This window comes from Sinocyclocheilus grahami, unplaced genomic scaffold, assembly GCF_001515645.1.
Source record: "Sinocyclocheilus grahami isolate Dianchi unplaced genomic scaffold, SAMN03320097.WGS_v1.1 scaffold1323.1, whole genome shotgun sequence".
NCBI classification, from domain to species: Eukaryota; Metazoa; Chordata; class Actinopteri; order Cypriniformes; family Cyprinidae; genus Sinocyclocheilus; species Sinocyclocheilus grahami.
In genome coordinates, this window is record NW_015506502.1 from 244,330 (window position 1) to 266,925 (window position 22,596).

Sequence of the window (22,596 nt, forward strand, 5' to 3'; positions counted from 1 at the left end):
CAGAGCACTAATTCCTAGTATGGGTCACCATACTTGGTCACATGTCACGTCACTTTCACATTAAAACATATATTGAAACATTCTAAAAAAAAAGAATGAAAAATTCTAACTGAATTATAACCTATGCATATTCATACAATTTCATAAATATGAAATAAATATATAATATATATTTAAAAATATATAAACTCATTGGTCTCCACCACATCACTCAAATCTAACGTAAGTAAAACAAAAATTGAAAAATGACAGTCATATCCCAGCAGAAACATGAAAAATATTACAATGTGTTCTATGAGAGTGTGTGTACCTTGTGTGTGTGTGTGTGTGTGTGTGCTTGCTTGCGTGCGTGTGTGTGTTCACTGCTGTCTGTGTGCACTTGAATGGGTAAATGCAGCACACAAATTCTGAGTATGGGACACTATACTTGGTGTGTGTGTGTGTGTGTGTGTATGTGAGTTTTTTCTGCATTGGGGATATTCTGTAGTCTCAGCCCTTCGTTTGGGTATAAATCTTTACTGGATTGTGTCAGATTTTGTATATAAAAAAAAATCAAATGTAATGAAAAATGTAGTTTTCTCGTAAATTCCATTAATTCCTATGCGGGTCAAAATTACTTGTTGACACTTTTGTTACTTGTTTTATTGCACCCATTTAAACTCCTCGAATCCACTCAAATGTTTTTTTGGGTATTCCCGGTGCAAGTGTGAATGAAGTAAAGAAATCTTGGACCGGTACGATCAGCACACGATTTAAAAAAAAAAAAAAAAAAACGTTTTGGGTCAAAATGACCCAAGGGACTAAATGAACTTTAATTGTGACCATATTTTAAAGCTTTACTCTGCATGTAAAACCTATGGCCCACTTTATCTAGCACACTCAACCAAAGTAGGTTAGCAATTTTTAACCACATTACAAGAAACATTTTTTTTAAATGTATTTTTTGCATTTTAATGTTAACTACAGTAACACATAATGCGAGTACTGTCCCAATTATAGTTGTTTACATTTACTAAGCAACGTTACAAGTTATAAATGGAAATGTGAATGTCAAAGAGCTTACTACCTTTCATGATGGAGTCCTCCTTTGAGGTGCAGCCACAATTACCAAGGTTATATTGCATCAGCCAAACTATTTTATAATTTAAAGAGATAGTGTCTCTTTATTTAAAGACCATTGTTATGCTGAAAGTGTAGACCCTTTGAGCAGTACAAACAAGGCTAAATGTCCCACTTTATCTGAATTCACCCTATATTTTATTTAGACACAAGCCAAAATGTTACTTACTGATCTATATAATATTTTTTATGACTTTTTTACAACTTAATTTTACCATAAATAAAAGTTAAACCAGCTATAATATAAAAGCAGAATTTTCAAATAAGACAAAACTAAAACATTGTGTTACTAAATGTTTAAATTAGTTCACAAACTATAAACTAAAGGCTGCAGTACAGTAATGATTTTTAAAATCTGAACATATTTTCAAAACACTAGCATCATACACACCGACTTTGTAAATAGTGACAGAGGAAAACTGGCCATCATACACTAAACGACTGTGTTATGTATACATACCTATGGTTCCAATCAGAAAACTCATTCAGAAATGTGTGCATTGTTGCTAGGAGACACTTGACAAATGAAAACAATATGTCTTTTAAAATTGTTTGAAAATATCAGACATGTTTGATATCCTCCAACTGGGTGGAATCAGACAAATCTGACTCTGTTACCATCACTACGTGATTTTCTATGGAATCTGTCAACACAAATCTGCAGACTGGCTTTGACTTTCGGCAACTAGAGTCAACTTCGCCAGACAGTAAATTGGCAGAAAATCGGAGCAAAAATCATGTAGTGTATTCCAGGTTTAAGGTGATATTCTCTTTGAAGGACCTTAATATTTATTGTGATGTTCTATGAGAGTGTGTGTACCTTGTGTGTGTGTGTGTGTGTGTGTGTGTGTGCTTGCTTGCGTGCGTGTGTGTGTTCACTGTGTGCACTTGAATGGGTAAATGCAGCACACAAATTCTGAGTATGGGACACTATACTTGGTGTGTGTGTGTGTGTGTATGTGAGTTTTTTCTGCATTGGGGATATTCTGTAGTCTCAGCCCTTCGTTTGGGTATAAATCTTTACTGGATTGTGTCAGATTTTGTATATAAAAAAAAATCAAATGTAATGAAAAATGTAGTTTTCTCGTAAATTCCATTAATTCCTATGCGGGTCAAAATTACTTGTTGACACTTTTGTTACTTGTTTTATTGCACCCATTTAAACTCCTCGAATCCACTCAAATGTTTTTTTGGGTATTCCCGGTGCAAGTGTGAATGAAGTAAAGAAATCTTGGACCGGTACGATCAGCACACGATTTAAAAAAAAAAAAAAAAAAACGTTTTGGGTCAAAATGACCCAAGGGACTAAATGAACTTTAATTGTGACCATATTTTAAAGCTTTACTCTGCATGTAAAACCTATGGCCCACTTTATCTAGCACACTCAACCAAAGTAGGTTAGCAATTTTTAACCACATTACAAGAAACATTTTTTTTAAATGTATTTTTTGCATTTTAATGTTAACTACAGTAACACATAATGCGAGTACTGTCCCAATTATAGTTGTTTACATTTACTAAGCAACGTTACAAGTTATAAATGGAAATGTGAATGTCAAAGAGCTTACTACCTTTCATGATGGAGTCCTCCTTTGAGGTGCAGCCACAATTACCAAGGTTATATTGCATCAGCCAAACTATTTTATAATTTAAAGAGATAGTGTCTCTTTATTTAAAGACCATTGTTATGCTGAAAGTGTAGACCCTTTGAGCAGTACAAACAAGGCTAAATGTCCCACTTTATCTGAATTCACCCTATATTTTATTTAGACACAAGCCAAAATGTTACTTACTGATCTATATAATATTTTTTATGACTTTTTTACAACTTAATTTTACCATAAATAAAAGTTAAACCAGCTATAATATAAAAGCAGAATTTTCAAATAAGACAAAACTAAAACATTGTGTTACTAAATGTTTAAATTAGTTCACAAACTATAAACTAAAGGCTGCAGTACAGTAATGATTTTTAAAATCTGAACATATTTTCAAAACACTAGCATCATACACACCGACTTTGTAAATAGTGACAGAGGAAAACTGGCCATCATACACTAAACGACTGTGTTATGTATACATACCTATGGTTCCAATCAGAAAACTCATTCAGAAATGTGTGCATTGTTGCTAGGAGACACTTGACAAATGAAAACAATATGTCTTTTAAAATTGTTTGAAAATATCAGACATGTTTGATATCCTCCAACTGGGTGGAATCAGACAAATCTGACTCTGTTACCATCACTACGTGATTTTCTATGGAATCTGTCAACACAAATCTGCAGACTGGCTTTGACTTTCGGCAACTAGAGTCAACTTCGCCAGACAGTAAATTGGCAGAAAATCGGAGCAAAAATCATGTAGTGTATTCCAGGTTTAAGGTGATATTCTCTTTGAAGGACCTTAATATTTATTGTGATGTCTGTAAAATATGCATAAATAATAAACAAACAAACACACCCCAATAATTTCTGCAGACAATAAAGCTAGCCAGTTTGTGTGCACATCAACACTCTGGTGTCAAGCGCAAATACTATTTAAACAAAATTGTAAAAAAAACTTTCCTTTTTCACAATTGATTTGACACATTTCTCCAAACTCATGAGGTCACTGTTCTCAAAACAGTTAACACAGTGATCTGAATACTTTGTAATTTTCCTAAACAGATTGAATGTTTTCATGCATTTCATACAAATTACAAATCATGCAAATAATTTTCTCAAAACAATGTGCACAAAATTCTGAACTGTTTTCACAATAGTTCATGCAACCAACCAATACTTTAAAATATCTGAAAAAACATTTTACACAAATCACAAACTTTTATGTACCATTTGTCCAAATGCAACAAATAAAATTCTGTTATTTATCATTCTATCAAATTAACATTATGTATTTTCGATTGGCTCTAAACTGACAACTATTCGGTTAATCATACATGCAACATAAGAAATGCAGTTCTCCAAATCGTTTACACATTTATCACAATTGCTTCAGAGTAATAATAAAAGAGAAAGTATTCAAAGAGCAAGAACGAATATGCAAAAAAATGAATAAATAGTAAAAATAAAATAAATAAAAATAAGGGGGGGGGAGGTAAAGAAAGAAGTGTAAGTCTATAAGGTGGTGGAGTGGGTAGAGAAAGGGGTGTAATGAGAGAGATGAAGAGTGTAACAGGTAAAAAGAGATGAGCAGAGAGGAAGATGTGAGTAAAGAGGAGAGGAGAAGGAAAGGGAGAAGCGATGACTAGAGAGGAGGGCATTGGTGTATTGGAAAGAGCAAGAGCAGAAACTGTAAGAAGACATGGACTGAGTGGACAACAGGGTGGAAGGAGAGGTAGAAGGTGCAGATGAATTTCAAATGAAATCAGAATTACCCTAATTGACCATGTAAAAATCATGGCCTCTCATGGGGGGAGACTGTGATTGTTGATAGTACAGATTCTTAGTCCTCCTGGGACAACATCTGTTATTTATTGTAAATTTCCAAACATTTTTCAGAATTTAAGTTTGAGATCATTCAGGTGGACAATCAAGGTTATTTTAAGTGGAATAGCAGCATTGTTGACATAGTGGTCCAGAACAACATCACCAGCCTCAAAGGAAGAGGCCTGTGGATATGATTAGACGGGAGCTTTTCAAACATGGATTCAAACTTCTTACATTTGTTTTCTCCTATGATGCAAGCGCAGTAAATATATAGTCTAGATAAAATGCAATGAAATTCTCTTCCAGATGTAAATGAAAGCCAAGATCAGTAATTCAGGATAATTCATGTATACAGCAAACATTATTATTAGTTATCAGAAAAGTTAGTTTGAAGTTCTTGCTGCTAAAGGTGGCACAAACAGATTTTAAGTTTTAAGGGGCCAATTCATTTTTTTCTCATGGGTGATAGCAGGTGTTGGTGTTGGAACAATTTTTATTTCGTTTAGATATACACAATATATGTAAAACAAAACTCCCTATAGAAGAATGGCAATAAACATGTTTTTTCATTAGCATATTTGTGCATCTACAGCTGAATGTGCTTCATTTTGCAGTAAAGTTGAACTGTTTGGTTAAGATCATTTTGTGTTTGGATGGCTGTGCTAATTGTTTTGAGAACAAGTACACTGCATTGGAGAAAAGTGTCAAATCGATTGAGAAACACTTTAAATTGGGTTAGGCTACCACTTGTGCCACACAGAAGCAAGACCAGCTGAGAATGATACAGTAGGATGGGTCACTCCCGGACAATCTATTTCTATCAGACACTTTAATAATTTTCAAATATATATTTATCATTTGCAAGCAAAACCAGCCATGTATTCACATTGCTTTACCTATGTCTTTGAATCTTCCCAAAAATACCTGAAAGCAGCAAATTCACAAAAATGAAAGCAAAACAGCTTGTTCAAACTCAAAATATATTTAAAATGGTTTGATTAAGGCCTGTTCAGTATATTTCATAAACTGAATAGCGCCACCGTCAGACCAAATAAACATAAAAAATGTCACATTAGCATGTCCTCAGCAGTTCTGATTCATTCCCTGAAACGTTCATTATCTTATGGTATAATATTTATACTTAAAGGAGGCAACATTTGTTCAACACTAACACCTTGATTACACCCAAAACAGTTGTTGCCATACAGAGCACATGTGAACGTCTGTTTTGAGAAAGTACCTGCCAGTGTATTTTAATTTATTCATAGAAAACAACATCACAATGAACATGATAATCAATTGCTTTCAATTTTTGATCATGCAATTCAGCACAATGTGGTTCATGTCCTAAAAGAATCAAATAAGAATTCTCTACTCAAGTAAGATCCTACACTGGTATACACCATATAATGAAGAACTGAAAAGATAAAAAAAAAAGTTTTTACCATCCATTACCATCATCGGTGCCACAGCCATTAACATAATTTAGCAAAAGTCCGTCCAGTGCCCAGCCTGAATTGGCCCATATGACATTAGATAGCTTTGAAATAGAGACCTCGCAATACATGCACAGTGTGTTCTATGAGTAAAAAGTATTTTCTGCTGATGGCATACGCGAAAAAGCAATCGTTTCGAGGAGGATGTCCCGTGAACCCTCACCTTTGTGTCATAGGTTTATTTTTTATTTATTTATTTTCACATCAGTCGGCAACAGTTTAAACAGCCAGTGGGTGGTCTTGGTCTCTTCTTTAAGGATGCTCGAGTAGCGGTCTCAAACACTTCCCGAACCCCCTCTTTGGTTTTGGCAGAGCACTCCATGTAGTCGTGCGCTCCGATGCGATCAGCCATGGCGCGTCCGTCCTCCGTTCTCACTGGTTCCTGTTTAATTCTCGACAGCTCACTTCTCACATTGTCATCGCTCCGCAAATCTTTCTTATTCGCCACCAAAATTATGGGCACATTAGGACAGAAGTGTTTCACTTCCGGCACCCACTTTTCAGGAATGTTTTCCAGAGAGTCCGGACTGTCCACGCCGAAGCACATGAGGATGACATCGGTGTCCGGATAGGACAAGGGTCTAAGTCGGTCGTAATCCTCCTGCCCCGCCGTGTCCCACAGAGCCAGCTGAACTCGTTTGGAGTCCACTTCAATGTCCGCGACGTAGTTTTCAAAAACGGTGGGCACATATACCTCTGGAAATTCATCTTTGCTGAAAACGATTAACAGACAAGTCTTCCCACATGCCCCGTCCCCAACCACCACCAGCTTTTTACGAATACTCGCCATCAAGTGTTACACGACCTGAAAGTAGCGGAAAAAACACATTCAACTGCGTAGGTAGCAGCTTTAAACATGATGTGTCAGTGCGGACTTTATAAGCCCTCTGTGAGTTCTTAATATAGCAGTCCAATCAGTGTGAGGGAGTGCCTCTGATCTCACTCTGTGACACTCTGTCTGAGTCAAGTTCTGTCGGGACAGTTTTCACTGAAGCAATCTAGAATACTATACCTGTAAAAAAAGTTTTGATATTCTTTATTATGTTGGCTTCAGCTGAGAAAGGCAATCTAGATAGTCACTTCAGCACATAAAAGGCACTGGCTTTGTTTAGATTTGCATTTTTGACAGAGTTTGTCTTGTTGGCTCATATGAACATTCCTATGAAATTTTTGGGAGTTTTAATCGTAAAATCAATTGGACAGTAAAGGTGGGTTGCACCAATAAAATATCTAGATTAATAAAAAAATTAAAATTTTAAACACAAAATTTTAAACTTTGTTTAAAATAAGCAAACTTACATTTTAACCATTTTGTTTTAAATTTAAGTCAGATTACTTTAATCCTGTTGCTCCATTAATTTACACTCTGATTTAAATCTTAGGGAATAAGTTTTAAACTACATGTGAGGTGATGCAGTGATGAGGTGAAGAGCCGGTGATTGCTACCATGCCTCTCCTTTATCATGCCCGTTCCCTGTATTTAGTCATTAGGGCAGTGATCAAATGTAGCGCTGTAAGATTTTCAGAAAAGACCATTCTGACCTTATAGTGATCGGGCAGACCAAACTGTAAATTTGCGTAGAGACTTGAAACTTTGAAGGATGGTAGTTCCCACCTCATCTACAACATCTCCAAGGCTTGCCCGATTGGCCTGACGGGGCGCTACAGCCTTAAAAAAAACGAAATTCCATGTTGCATTTTTATTGGCTGGTCAGTAAACATGGGTCGTAGCAGCAAATACACAGTGCGATGATCATGCTGAATTTCTGACACTGTCAGAAAATGATTGCAGGCTATGTTTGGTTGCAAGACCATGACAACGGCCGTCTTTGAACCTCTCTCACTGTACGAAATAAGACCACCATTTAGGAGCCACGTTTACAGAAATCGCTACAATTGTTTCATGATGCCAATCTTTCCTCTGGGACAGCCGAAAATCGTGCAGTGTGTAGAAGGCTTTATATTATGAGAACCATTAAAACCCATTACAAACGAGGCATTTGTTGCATCCAGTGGGGACATAATTACTGATTATAATGACTTATACTGTCTTTTTACGCGTTGCGTTGCATTGCATCGCGCCGCGTAAACATAAAACTCTTGTCTGCATTTGTGATCAGAGAAATCTTTTGGTCAAGAAAAAGTACACACTTTTGAGTTTGTAGTAGAAGAGTAGGCAAGCTTTGGGACATACTATCACGTCACACAACTGCGTCTTTAACGGGCGCTCTGTCGCATAGATACACTGTCACTGTAAACTGGCCTGTCAATCATCTTGTCACAGTTAACATCCTCCACATTGCATTTCATTTAACTTCCTACCATATTGGAGAGAAAAGATGTAGCACATTGATCTGCCAGTCGCGGGGTTTTCATGCCGAGAACTCTGCTCATATTTTATGCATAATGATACATTTAAAAGTTAATGACCAAACGGATGTTTATAAAAGTTTACATTGCCTTTGCAGATGAAATATAACACAGATAACATTAAATAAATAATTTTTACCAGGTTAAATGTTGAATATTAGTAACTCAAACCCCTTTTTCTAAGCCTCTCTACCTAACCGCCAGTCGCACATACGCCGTGTTTGTAGTTCTGGACAGAATCCTTTGCCAAAGCGCAATGGATTGTGGGCAATATTAGCCATTAGAGTGTGCACGGATACACACTTCAAAAATCGACCTGAAATAGTAGACCATCCGGGGACTTTTGGCATACTCGTTTCAACATGCTATGCTTTGGGACACACTTATTCTAATCTCACATACTATTTAGGATGGATAGTATGAACATTACGACGCAGGGATAAATATGAGGAACCCAAGGCCAACTCGCATCTCATTCAAAAAAGATACTCCCGTAGCATGACGCAATCGGTCACGAGACCGCCAATAGCATTTTACAACAAAGGCTGACGTAAGGCTTCTTCTGGCGGCATTTTTTGCATTTTGCGCACAGACTGCAGCACACAGGATGAGCTTTACGGCGGATGGAGACGGCGATTTCGTCTATTCCTCTCACAAATCAATCGTTTTGCCTTGGAAGACTTGGAATATTAATACTTTTTGAATAAATTATGACTGTAGTTATATCTGCCTGTTATATCTTGTGTTTTATTGGCAAATGGTAGGTTTAGGGGCAGGGGTTGGGTTACATGCTCATAAATGTGTAAACTGTTGTGACTGTTTACATGGAAAAAGCACACCCCAACATATATGCAATAACGGCAATATTAATATATAATTTAATCATGATGATTAAAATTCCCAGTGCTATTTGGCACATTGATTCCAAGAGTTTCTTATTTAAAGCAATGGAGGACCCTGCATGTCGAAAAATTATGCTGAAGGGGTACCAAGAAGGGTCGGCCAAGCGTCAATATGTGACGAGTTGGGAGTGAGAATGTGTTGTTTTGGCAGCAAACCCACCAGACGATATACAGTATGTATAAACACTAAAAAATGATTGTGATTTTAACGGTAAAAGACTGTAGAAATGCCACAGTAAAAACCTGTTAAATGATTTACAGTAAGTTTCCTTACAATATATGGTGAATAACTGTAACAGATCTAACCTTTGTTTTCGAGAAAGTAGCCTCAGAGTCAACACTCATAGACTGTGTCTGAAATCACACCCTACACCCTCATTCACTATTCCCTACATTAGTTCACTATATAGTCCACTAGACTGAGTGATTGAAAACAAATGAGTGAATTCAGACACTGATGAACAGCTGCTGTTAACAAGCAGAATCACTGAAGGAAAGAACAAGAAACAAAACTACAACCGACTTCGTCACAGCATTGGATTAAATTAACCAAAATAAAACAGCAGAGGAGGATTACACAACTCCACAAACAGCATTACCAGCTCCACTCATTACTAACCAGACTCACATTATTTCTGTGATATATCTTCAAAAATTATTTGAGAATTTACCTAGGTCTACATTGTATTGAAAATGTTTTGTTTGGCCTCACCATTTTGGCGATCAGTGGTTGCTTTAGTTGAGCTCTTGACCCTTGACTCTTTATTGTTAGTTTTTCTCAGCTGTTGTTTCCGTGCATGTAAAGCATATTTGATATGACAAAACGAGCCAAAAGAAATTATAATGAAGTATTTTTGATAACTGTTGATGTGAAATCATCATCGTTGGAATCACTGATCTGAACAAGCGATTTAACATTAGGTGAGATCAGTGAATCAGATTAGTTCATGATGGTCTTGACATTACACATACCGTTTTTATCTGATCATAGATTCTTTTGACTTTTCTTGCTATAAAAATTACATTAAATAAACACAACTAATTTAAGCAACTAAAGAAAAACTATTTCTAAAAAGTCAAGGTTCAAGAGCCCAACTGAAGCAAACACCGATCGCCATTATGGTGACTTCAAATGAAAGTACAACACCTAAAATCTCAATAAGAGCTTTTGTACACATATGACAGAAATAAAGTCACACTGGTTAGTAATAAGAAGCTGGTGATGCTGTTTGTGGAGCTGTTTAATCCTCCTCTGCTGTGATCTTGATCAATTTAATGTGTTTTATTTTCAGTTGATTTCATCTTTGGCTTTGGCTGTAAGTTGTGTTTCTCTGCTTTTGTTTCTCTTTCCTTCAGTGATTCTGCTTGTTAATAGGTGTTCATCACTAATGCTCAATCCTCATTTAATTATCTCATTAACTTCATCGTCACTTCAACACTCTGTAGTGTGGACACATATAAGTGCTCTTTAAAACTGAGGATTTTGCTGTGGGATTAAAGGGGTAAAATTTGTGAGATGAAGACAAACACACTGAAATGTGTTTTTAACAGAAATATACTGTTAATTTAATTTACGGAAGCAAACTGTAAACAACTGTAGATTACTGGCAACCACAGCTGCCGGTATTTCACCGTAAAATCAAGAAGAAAAAAACCCAGCAAAATACTGTAAAACCTAACAGTCAACTTCCTGTTGTGTTTTGTGGGTCACCATTGTGCTGGAGAGCAGAGCCAGTGTGTTTAAGTAAAGGACAGACAGCAAAACACTGATGTTATACTGCTTATTGTTTTGTTTAAAGTCAGTAACTGTGCAGTTACTGATGCAATGTGAATCTCTTTAATAATTGCAATCACACATGAAAGTGTGTTGCTGTTATCTGCAAGAGATTTGAGTTGAATTGATGCTTTTAACGACTTTATAAATCAGTAGGTTTTTTTAATGGACTTAAGCAAAATAGTTCTCAATACCAATATGCTTGTATTACTTAAACATTATAAATATTACTTTATAAACAAATGCCAATTGGCCAAATTAAGTGCAGTCGGTTTCTGCAAATAAAATCAATTTAATGTGTTTTATTTTCAGTTGATTTCATCTTTGGCTTTGGCTGTAAGTTGTGTTTCTCTGCTTTTGTTTCTCTTTCCTTCAGTGATTCTGCTTGTTAATAGGTGTTCATCACTAATGCTCAATCCTCATTTAATTATCTCATTAACTTCATCGTCACTTCAACACTCTGTAGTGTGGACACATATAAGTGCTCTTTAAAACTGAGGATTTTGCTGTGGGATTAAAGGGGTAAAATTTGTGAGATGAAGACAAACACACTGAAATGTGTTTTTAACAGAAATATACTGTTAATTTAATTTACGGAAGCAAACTGTAAACAACTGTAGATTACTGGCAACCACAGCTGCCGGTATTTCACAGTAAAATCAAGAAAAGAAAACAGCAAAATACTGTAAAACCTAACAGTCAACTTCCTGTTGTGTTTTGTGGGTCACCATTGTGCTGGAGAGCAGAGCCAGTGTGTTTAAGTAAAGGACAGACAGCAAAACACTGATGTTATACTGCTTATTGTTTTGTTTAAAGTCAGTAACTGTGCAGTTACTGATGCAATGTGAATCTCTTTAATAATTGCAATCACACATGAAAGTGTGTTGCTGTTATCTGCAAGAGATTTGAGTTGAATTGATGCTTTTAATGACTTTGCATAAATCAGTCTTTTTTTTTTCGTGGACTTAAACAGCTAAATAGTTCTGGAGACAAATATGCTTGCGTTACTTAAGCATTATAAATGTTAGTTTACAAACAAATGCCAATTGGTCAAATTAAGTGCAGTCGGTTTCTGCAAATAAAATTAGTTAGCTCAAAGGTTTGCATATTAACATTGTGTCAGTTAATGAAATACAGTTTTTCACTGTAAATTTAAACAGTTCTGTAAAACCTAAAATGTTGCTACCGTATTTTTCATGGTAAAGTTCATAGCTGCTGGTATTTTACAGAAACCTGACGGCCTCTGTTAGAAATCTTATAATGGGCCGTGTTTGGATCTTTCTTTTTATAAATGCTGCCATGTTGCTCCATTAATTGATGATTCACTCTAAAAACAGTAGCCTACGTGTATTTATTTATTTATGTTTTTATGAAAGTGACTGAAAGCTCACAATCGACAATCTAATTGACTTTTATCAATCTATAAACTTTCAGCGTTTTTTTTTTAGTTTTACAAACTTTACTCATCTAGTTTACTTTTTTAGAATAACAACAAAGTAATCAAAATAATATAAAAATGTAAATAATCATGTAAAATAATAGTATATAATGTAAAATAATGTATAGCCTTTGCCTTACAAATTCGCATAGGCTTTTCTCAACTAGTTATGTGAATCCTGGGATGCTTTCAACAGGATTGAAACACTTGGATAGCCTACTTGTTGGATCTCACAATCGGGTCCAACTCATCCATTAATAAATAACATTTTATAATAGAAATAGTTATATAAAATACGTAGACGAATGTTTTTAAAATATATAAATAGAATGAGTAGTTTTTGAGAATTGTTCATGTTGGCAGAACAATTTTTTGTTTGCGAAACTAATTCAAACATGAGCCTTATCAAAAGATTTTTGATAATCATGAGAAACAAATTCAGTCAAGGTCAAGTGTGTATAAACATTTGACTGGTTTCTGAACTTTTGGATGCCTTTTTGCATTATGTTTGGGCCCTATACCTATGCTAATGACGTCAACTAGAACATCATTATTAAGTAGCACAAAATGCCCAAAAATTATTTGAGGCTCCTAGATCAATTAATATGCCTGGACTAGTCAAAGTTTAGAGATAATATTAGAAGTATTTTTAAACGTATTGTCATATCTGTGTCCTCTTATATTAGATTGTTAAATTTAATAAATTAATTCAATCAGAATATAAAAATATATTGCTATTACCGATCAAATTAAATCAGTACCAAATAAATACATCTTTGATTTTAATGAATTAAATTCTTAGTGTTTAATGCAGCTCAGATGAATGGATTTATAAAATTTTACATTTTGTTCAAATACGCTAATTCTTTGAGGAACAAAACTCATAAATCTGAGCACTGAATCACATCTTGTAACTTTGGCTCTAGTATTAAACTGAACTGAATCAAAATTAAACTGACTTCAGCTGAATAACAACATTGCTACCTATTGTAAACTGCCTTTACACACTGTAAAAAATTATGCAGGAGGGTATTAAATACAACCCATCCGAATCAGTTATATTTTACTTAAGTATATTAGTTATCAAGTAAAATATATATAAATGGGTACATTCTAACTACACTACCTACTTGTTACCAGTAATATCTGAAACATTAAAAAAATAAGTAAAATATACCCCAAAATATTAGTTCTGTCATTGCAAACTGCGCAAATGTTTTTCTATCAGTTTCCATCACTCTGAATAACAAAGAAGTGTTTTTACAGAGGTAAATGTTTACAGAGATAAAATAAAACACCTACGTATGCTTCATATCCTTAGGTATATTTTTGTCTTTATTTTACATAAAATTTTTCCAATTGACATAGTTTAAGTAGATTTTTTTGAGGGTTTCAGCAATTTATCAAGAATCAACCGTTAATATCAATGTGAATGACACATGAATGTTCATAAATTGAAATCATTGTAAATGTTTCAGAATAATTATGTAGTAAACAAGAAAATAAAATATTATGGTTTCATATGGATGAATAAACTTTATTAGTTTGCAAAGAAATGTGATCTCCAAAGCACTTAAAGGTCATTAAATGCTATCTTATTTTTTATATATCCTAATGATATTAAAAACATTTGTCAAATTGCATGACGTGACTTTATGTATTACTGTCCATTTAAAATGAGAAGTTGCCTCTTTTTTTTTGTTGTAGCCTGCATATTGCTGCATTCAAGTGTGCTCATTGCTCACGAATTTCTGATGTCCTGGGTGCTAACAGCAATTAATACAATAACATGTCAGCCATTTATCAGTTGAAATGAGAGATGGAGGTCGTAATACAAATGTTGTCCACCAGAGGGAAGCACAAGACAACTAATTCTTTTAGATGGCATAATTTAAAATCTGTGTAAATGGTTAAATAGATTAACTATGCATAAAATTCATTATAGATTCATAAAGTTAAATAAAGGCTAAAACAATACAAGTCTAAGCTGTGATCTCCGAAATGCCTTCATATTCATATATACTAAATTCAGAAAACATTTGTCAAGTTGTCAGACATGACTGTCACTGTAGGGTATATACAGTCAAGTTAAAATGAAGAGACAATATTATTTGTCTATTGTAATATAGAACATACAATAATACTTCGATAGAAAGACACTTAAATGTACATTTACATTTAGTCATTTAGCAGACGCTTTTACAAATGATGACAATAGAAGCAATCAAGGCCAACAAAAGAGCAATAATATGCAATAATAGGCTATATCAATAACTGTATCCTCTACAAGGCGTTCGTGCTTGGATCACGTGTTCGCCGCTTGCTGTTATTTTTTAGATTTATTTCCAAAAATAAATTTAATGTCTGCTCTTTTTTACACTTTAAAGTTACGTGAACACTCTAATATTTATATAAAATAAATCAATTTAAGAAACTAAACAAGCATGCGCCATGGTATTAAACAAACAAATATGATCATCTGTAATTTTAGTGTGCAGGTCTGATGTTGGATGCGTTGTGTGTGACAGAGTGTATACACAGGGGAGGAGGGAACCAACCTCCCAAACTCCTACACAAGCGCCTCCAACACCTAATCATTAAAACACACACACACACACACACACCCTATCTCCACGGATACTAAACTTATACACAACACCGCGTCCATCATAGCCTCGAAACATCGGGCTTGAACATCATCACACACCACGCGTGAGTATCTTTAACCAGATGTAATGGATATATTGGAGCGCGAACGTCGGTTGTTGCCCCTTTTGTTTAGGGGCTTGAGCAGGGGGCCATGTTTTGAGTTTGTCAGCCAAAAAACATGGGGCTTTATTTAATTAATTCTTATGAAATATCCTCGTTGTTGGCGTCATAACAGTGAGGTCAACGTGTAGAGATATATAATTATTTGTAAAAAAATTTTTTAAGGGATCCATTCGTTGTAAAACGAACTTTTAGAGGTGAGAGGCCTGTGAGTTGTTTTATCAACAAAGCGTCTCGTGCACTAGCAAAAACACAAACATATTGAAGTCGGACTTGCATGGATTTTTAGTAGACATTTGGATTTGCGGTTTAGTTCCAATGTCGCATATCAGTTCAATGATGCTGTTGAATTTTAAGTAGAAATAAATCAGGTTTTGTTTTAAAACAAGGCCTATCTTGCGCTGACTGTTAGCGAGGTGCTAGCTGGCGGAGTCAAGGGCCCCGCGGTGCTAACAAACAACAGACAGGCCTATCAAATAAAAACACTACTAAGACCAAACATTTAAGGATATAGTTGTGAGCTCGAAGCTTTAAAGGCAAAACGGCATAATTTTACATCTAATATAAAGCCTACATTCACCGCCGTCCATCATGTGTGTGTTAGCCGTTAGCATTCTGCTATCCCTGTACACCCAAAACATTCACATAGAAACGCGTGATTTCAGGTCTTTATTAAAACGCATTTTCTAAATCTAGAATCGTATGCCTTTAAAGTGTCTTGCTTTTAAAAACTGAGTAAGCAAGATTTAGTTATTGGACACATTTCTGGAGATAATGGGAAATTATTCTTCTGCTTTGTTCTCTTGACAATTCGTGTAGTTTTATTTATTTGTATTTGATTGCATAGCTTAGTTATGTATGAGACACATACTTTATATATATATATATATATGTAGTCCTTATCTTGGCTGCTGTTGACTGGTGACTTTGTTTACATTTAACGGTTGGGTTTTATGTAATACAACTTGCATAACCCACATATGATTTTCTTCAACACTGGTTTTATTTTTCAGTGATTCTGTATTCCAAATACTTCAAGATAAACAATTTAGTAAATTATTGTGGAATAAAATGAAGATTTATCATTAATCCCATGGAGGCAAATAAACTTTTTTTTTTTTTTTAATTGCATTTACCTTCCCTGGTCCTTAAAACAGCAAATTTTTCTATAGGTTTTTCCGTGGAATGAGCATTCCATGCAGCATCTTAGGTATGAATGACGTGGCCTGGCAGGAGACGCGAGGCGGGATGCTGCACACAAATGGTGCGCCAGAGACTGGAGGGGTCAGAGTCCATGCAGGGGATTCTCTAGCCACAGTAGGAAGTGCTGGGCAGGGACCTGGAGGAGCTCACCCTCTGCCAGGTATGGAGCGGGTGGCAAATCCCAACCCAGGCACCCCTCAGCCTCCACTGAGCGGTCGTTCTCAAGATGATGCCACTGTGGGCTATTTTTTTCAAAGGCAGCCTGGGGAGTTAGGTGGCTGCACTGCAAGCAAACACCGCTGGCCCACTGGTGATGGAAACCATGTTGACCAGGTAAGAAAGACCTCAGGCTAACCCTAGTGCAAAGGAATGTGAACATGGGCACAAAGACAGAGGACTGTTTAATTAAGTGTCACACCGACATAACATACTTACTTGAAACAACATACTTATTTTGACTTGTACTTATTAAAATATAGGAAAAAAATGTTGGGGCTGCACTGTGATCCTTAAATAGTCTTTTGTAGACATCTAATGATTCTTGCTCTATATGCCTGATAATATTTTTTTGGTATATAAACTGTTGTTGCACTGAATGACATTTTAGTGGGTGTCTTCTGTAAATCATGGCAAAAAATGATAGTAATTTTTTTTGCTCAGAAAATATAAAATTAAATGTGGTGCATTCTAGTGCGCATATATGCATATATATATATATATATATATATTTATTTCATTTTTTCTGGACTCCTTTTTAATGGTTAAATTACATTTTATTAATCAAAAAGCATGTCTAATTAATTAAAATCATGAAACTTAAACAATTTAACATCAATTTATTAAAAGTTTAACAAATATTACATGTTTAGGGCCCTATAAAATGTTTTATTTTTCCAACCTTATGTTTTATTGTAACCAAATTCTGTTTTAGCATGTCTAATTATTTGAAAGCATAAAACAAGTTTCATGTATTCTTTTAATAGCCTTATGATTTTTTGTTCAGAAATTCTGTGCTGTGTATTTACATTTTGTTTTAAGGCATAAAACATTCATTTAATCTATCTTTAAAGTAACGAAAATTAAACAAATTTTATTTTTGGGAAAATAAAGGTACAATTAAAACATTGAAGAAATATTGAATGCTTATTCCTTAAAAATAAGGTTTTAATAAATTTAGTAGTAGTAGTAGCAGCCTGTTACGAACATTCTACTTAACAATAGTAATATATTTCTGCCAATGCCCTCAAGTTAAACCAAACTTTTATTTTGATGGGTTGCAGTGAATACCTTTACATTTCTGTGTGTGTATAACATGATGTGATAGTTTTACTCAAATGAAACGGTCAAATGCTCATGAAGTGACTCTCAAAGCAGTTCTGGAGATGTTGTTCATGTATTTATGTCCTCATTAGTGAGACAGCAGATGTTAATATCACCGGAAGCGTCACAAGCATTTCAGAATGAGTACTACACAAAACCGTGCGTCTGCACCATTCATTAACACAGAGACACGCAGAATTCATATTTAAATATGAATTGTTTTGTGGCTTAATATTTACAAATACTAGTGGGAGTGGGCTCACTTGTGTGTGTGTGTGTGTGTGTGTGTGTGTGTGTGCTGTGCGTGATGCAGAGAGCGCGACCATAACGTAGAGACCGAAATGACATGTCTTCGTGTAAATAAGATAAATAACATAAGGCTATTTAGTTTGCTTAATAAAAGAGCAAGGTATTTACCTGTTTTATAGGAAAGGTAATTAAAAATATATTAGGGCCGTCCCCCTAATATAATGGCAGGGGAAACACAGTATATGGGTCAAAGACGTTAAGCTGTCCGCATCAAAAGAAATTTACAAAAGTGATTTTATGTCCATAGAAAGCACATTAAATGTAAGTAAAGTGTCTACTTTTAAGGTTTCAAATCAGTTTTTGGAGGATAAAATGTTAAAATTTGGTTGAAATAATGTTACATCGTCATTCAGTGTAACACAATATTTATGTAAAAATTCAAACAACATGCTTATTCTGACTTGTACATATTAAAATATATATGTGTGTGTGTGAGTGAGAGGGGGGGAGGGGTCACATCACAGTGGAGTCAGCTGACTCTGTTCCCCTTTCGGGCTCTGTCTTTATGTTTATTTTGAAAGATGAAGCTCGCGATTATGGTAAGGGACGAGTGCTTGCGGTGTTCGGCCAATCAAAATGCACAGGGTCAGCTGGTCAATCAGAGCAGACTGTGCTTGTTGGAAGGAGGGACTTTGTAGGAAACGAAGCGTTTGAGAGAGGCGGGGCATAGAGGACCTACAATAATGTACAGTATTTGAAAAATAATGTGTTTTTTGAACATTAAAGCATGTCAACATATTCTGTTACACCAAATACACAAAATAATTATCTTTAAAAAAGCATCATATGACCCCTTTAAGGTTTTAAAATAGTTTAAGAATAAAATGTTAAAATTTGGTTGAAATAATGTCATTCAGTGTAACACAATATTTATGTAAAAATTCAAACGCCATGCTTATTCTGACGTGTACATATTAAAATATATAAAAGAATAAGGGCGCATATTACATTTTATTGTGTTTTAAAATTCTTACTGACAAATGGGCAAAACCTAGGATAGTGGCAAATTTAAAAAATGTAAAATTACAACTAATTAGTATTTGGGGTGAAAGTAATTAGTCTTTTAATATGTCATAAATTGATTTTTGTTGTGAATATGCCTGACAAGATTGTTACACTGAATGACATTTTAGTGGGAATCTTCTGTAAATCACAGAAAAATGTATGATACTTATTTTTTGCTCAGAAAAACTAAAACAAAATTGCAATTAAATTAAACGGAAAACATTAAAAAAATTTTGGGGAAAAACAACAACAATTTAAAGCAGTATTACACTTACTGTTTTTATGCGTAAAGCCTTTTTCGTCTTTGACCCATATACACCAGGGGTGCCCAAACTCGGTCCTGGAGGGCCGGTGTCCTGCAGAGTTTAGCTCCAACCCCAATTAAACACACCTGAACCAGCTAATCAAGCTCTTACAGGCATACTAGAAACTTACCAGCAGGTGTGTTGAGGCAAGTTGGAGCTAAACTCTGCAGGACACCGGCCCTCTAGGACCGAGTTTGGGGACCCCTGCATATACACACACAAAGCAGTACCGTTTTGATGCTTGAAAACCACTTTTCATATATGTGTGATATAGAAATATATATATATATATATAAATACATACACACACACACACATAAAATATGTGAATATATATACAGTGGGTACGGAAAGTATTCAGACCCCTTTAAATTGTTCACTCTTTGTTATATTGCAGCCATTTGCTAAAATCATTTAAGTTAATTTTTTTTCCTCATTAATGTACACACAGCACCCCATATTGACAGAAAAACACAGAATTGTTGACATTTTTGCAGATTTATTAAAAAAAAAAAACTGAAATATCACATGGTCCTAAGTATTCAGACCCTTTGCTCAGTATTTAGTAGAAACACCCTTTTGATCTAATACAGCCATAAGTCTTTTTGGGAAAGATGCAACAAGTTATTCACACCTGGATTTGGGGATCCTCTGCCATTCCCCCTTGCAGATCCTCTCCAGTTGTGTGCAAAGTTGGAAGAAGTGTCAAATGTCTCTTTGTGTAGGTGCGCACTGTGGATGAGATGAATTATGACTTTCAAGCCTTGGCTCTGGAGTCTCGTGGAATGGGTGAGGTATGTTATTAGAGTCCTTAAAAAGCCTAGTAATCCTTTTGCAATCTTTTTGACCAGTATCACAAGTGTTGAGTTCCCTGTAACACTTTAACTTATGTTAACTAGTTTTTTTTCCTGTTGTTTGTATGAATATACTTGGCTAAATGTGATTGGAATGTTGACCTTTTTTGCAGCTTCTTCCTGCAAAAAAATTGTGGGAATCAGATGAATTAGCAAAAGATGCACGCAAAGGGATGTTGCTGGGTGAAGAATGGAGAGAGAATGCCTGGGGTGCTTCCCGTAAGTTCTTCTAAAATGCCACCATGTTTTGATCATGAAATATAACTGAAGAAACATTTATGCTGAGATAAAATTGGACAAGTTTGACATTATGCTTCAGAGAAGGCTCACTTTAGTTTATGCTAAAGGTGTACCAAATATTTGTTGCTGTTATGTTTTTTGCCTATAATTTAGTTTCCCCATATAGTTAGCACTTTATACAGCAGAGATAGTTTCAAAGCAGATTCACAGTATTAAACAGGAAAGTGACCTGAATCAATGAAAACTTAAAAAATGAGGCACATACAAAATTCTACTACAAAGAAGCTGTGGTAGCTACTGGTACTTTGTACTTCGTTATCAAGTTGATACCTGAATTTTAAAAACTATGCCAGCCTTTCTGCTGTACCAGTTGTACAGAGTGCAGGTTCAATCCAGTATCGGCTGATTCAAACATTCCCGTATTTATGTGAGTACTCTATGAGCGTTCCATTTTTAACAATAACTGATAAACCTTAAAATACAGACCACTTGTGAGCTCCGAGGTTGTTAATTAGTTGTATATAGGGCCTTTCGCACCGCAGGAATCTTTCCATTGTACCAGAACTAATTGTGGAACTACCCACTACTTTTTGCCATTTTCGCACCGCCGGAACTGGGAGCCATTTTAGTACCGGACTGCCTTTTTCGAGAACCAAATTAGCTCCTACTCCGCAGGGCAGGGTCTAACCAGCACAACTGGTACTAATCGTGATGTAAGTAGCCATTGATTGGCCAAACGCGTATGAAAACACCCTCACCCGCCATGATTTAAAACGCCATGTAAACATACTTTAAACATTGTGTCAGCTTATTTCGCAAGTATGGAGAACAGCGATAGATGGACAGACGCTGAAGTGCAGGCACTTGTAGCAAATGTAGCACTGCCAGTTGTCGTTGGAAATTCTTAGTCCTCCTTTCCGTTTCCGTACTCATTCTTCGCACTGGTTGCTCTTTTGCAACTAACTTTCTCAGCTGGTCGCTAGAGCCCGACCGATATATCGTTTTGCCGATATTATCGGCCAATATGAGCCTGTCCCCGATATATCGGTATCGGCGGATATGCCGCCGATATTAAATTTTTTTTAACAGAACATATAATGCAGATAAAATGCTTGAAATGGTGTAATTACTTAGTTTGTCCAGCAGAGTGTGCTCCATTGTTTGCTACTGGCGACCTGGATGAAACGCTTTAATGCTCAAGTCTATGGAAAACCATTGAAACTTTGAACGGCCATATCTCCGTAACGGCGCGGCTAATCCGCACCAAATTCGGGGGATCTCTTCAGCTCAAGGAACCCTCTCAAACGTGAATCGAGTGTACGTCTCGAGGCCCTCTTTCGAATGAGACCACCCCCGCGTAGATAGCCCCCGGGGTTCGGGAGTTACGGGTGGTTAAATTCGCGGTCCGACGCCAACGCACAGAGAGTGGCGTTCGAGAGGGCTCCTCGAGCTGAAGGGATCCCCCGAATTTGGTGGAGATCCGCCGGCGCATTCGCGAGTTAGTCTTTCACTTCAGTAAGGAGGTCTCTTGTTCAGGCAGCATTCATGCGTAGTCTTAGTCGACCGTAAGTGCCCTGCAAAGTGGACTTCACATGAAATTCCGCCCATGATTCCAGTTCCAAGGGAACGTACACGTTTCATTCAAAGGGCATTAAAGTGCGCGAGACGTGAATTTATATTGTATTTATTTACAGAGGTAGGGGAGAGTGGGGCACAAAGTAACACTTTTTGACTTTCTCAGTTTGTGTAAATCCACATTGTGTTTGTTTTTATCCACAGTAATTTTACACTTGTCTAGTACAAATATGTCTCTTTGTTTCATAATTACAGTGTATACGTTTTTCTTTATTTACCCTCAAAAAAAGGAAGTGAAATGTGACAACATGCCCCGTAGGTGGAATACATTGTAACATCTGAGGGGCACGTTGTAACTTGACCATATGGACAGCTTAAAATCTTATCTGATCGAATTAAAAAAATATACAAGACAAACTAAAATATTTTGTTAATAAATAAATAAATAAATATATATATATATATATATATATATAATTATTATTA

At 35.7% G+C, this 22,596-nt stretch overlaps 2 protein-coding genes across 2 annotated transcripts in view; one reads left to right on the forward strand and one right to left on the reverse strand.

The window, feature by feature from the left end:
* Nucleotides 1–6,130: 6,130 nt before the first annotated feature.
* LOC107569216 (rho-related GTP-binding protein RhoB-like) lies at nucleotides 6,131–6,972 on the reverse strand. Its single transcript, XM_016255244.1, has one exon. It carries the CDS (start codon nucleotides 6,834–6,836, stop codon nucleotides 6,246–6,248), a length of 591 nt encoding a protein of 196 aa, XP_016110730.1. The 5' UTR covers nucleotides 6,837–6,972; the 3' UTR covers nucleotides 6,131–6,245.
* An 8,062-nt stretch (nucleotides 6,973–15,034) lies between these two features.
* Nucleotides 15,035–22,596, forward strand: part of LOC107569211 (pumilio homolog 2-like) — an 88,125-nt gene continuing 80,563 nt past the window's right edge. Inside the window, exons 1-4 of the mRNA XM_016255233.1 lie at nucleotides 15,035–15,242; nucleotides 16,472–16,835; nucleotides 20,167–20,235; nucleotides 20,409–20,514. Of these exons, the coding sequence (XP_016110719.1) occupies nucleotides 16,485–16,835; nucleotides 20,167–20,235; nucleotides 20,409–20,514 (526 nt within the window). The 5' untranslated portion in view covers nucleotides 15,035–15,242; nucleotides 16,472–16,484. The remainder of the gene's footprint in view (nucleotides 15,243–16,471; nucleotides 16,836–20,166; nucleotides 20,236–20,408; nucleotides 20,515–22,596) is intronic.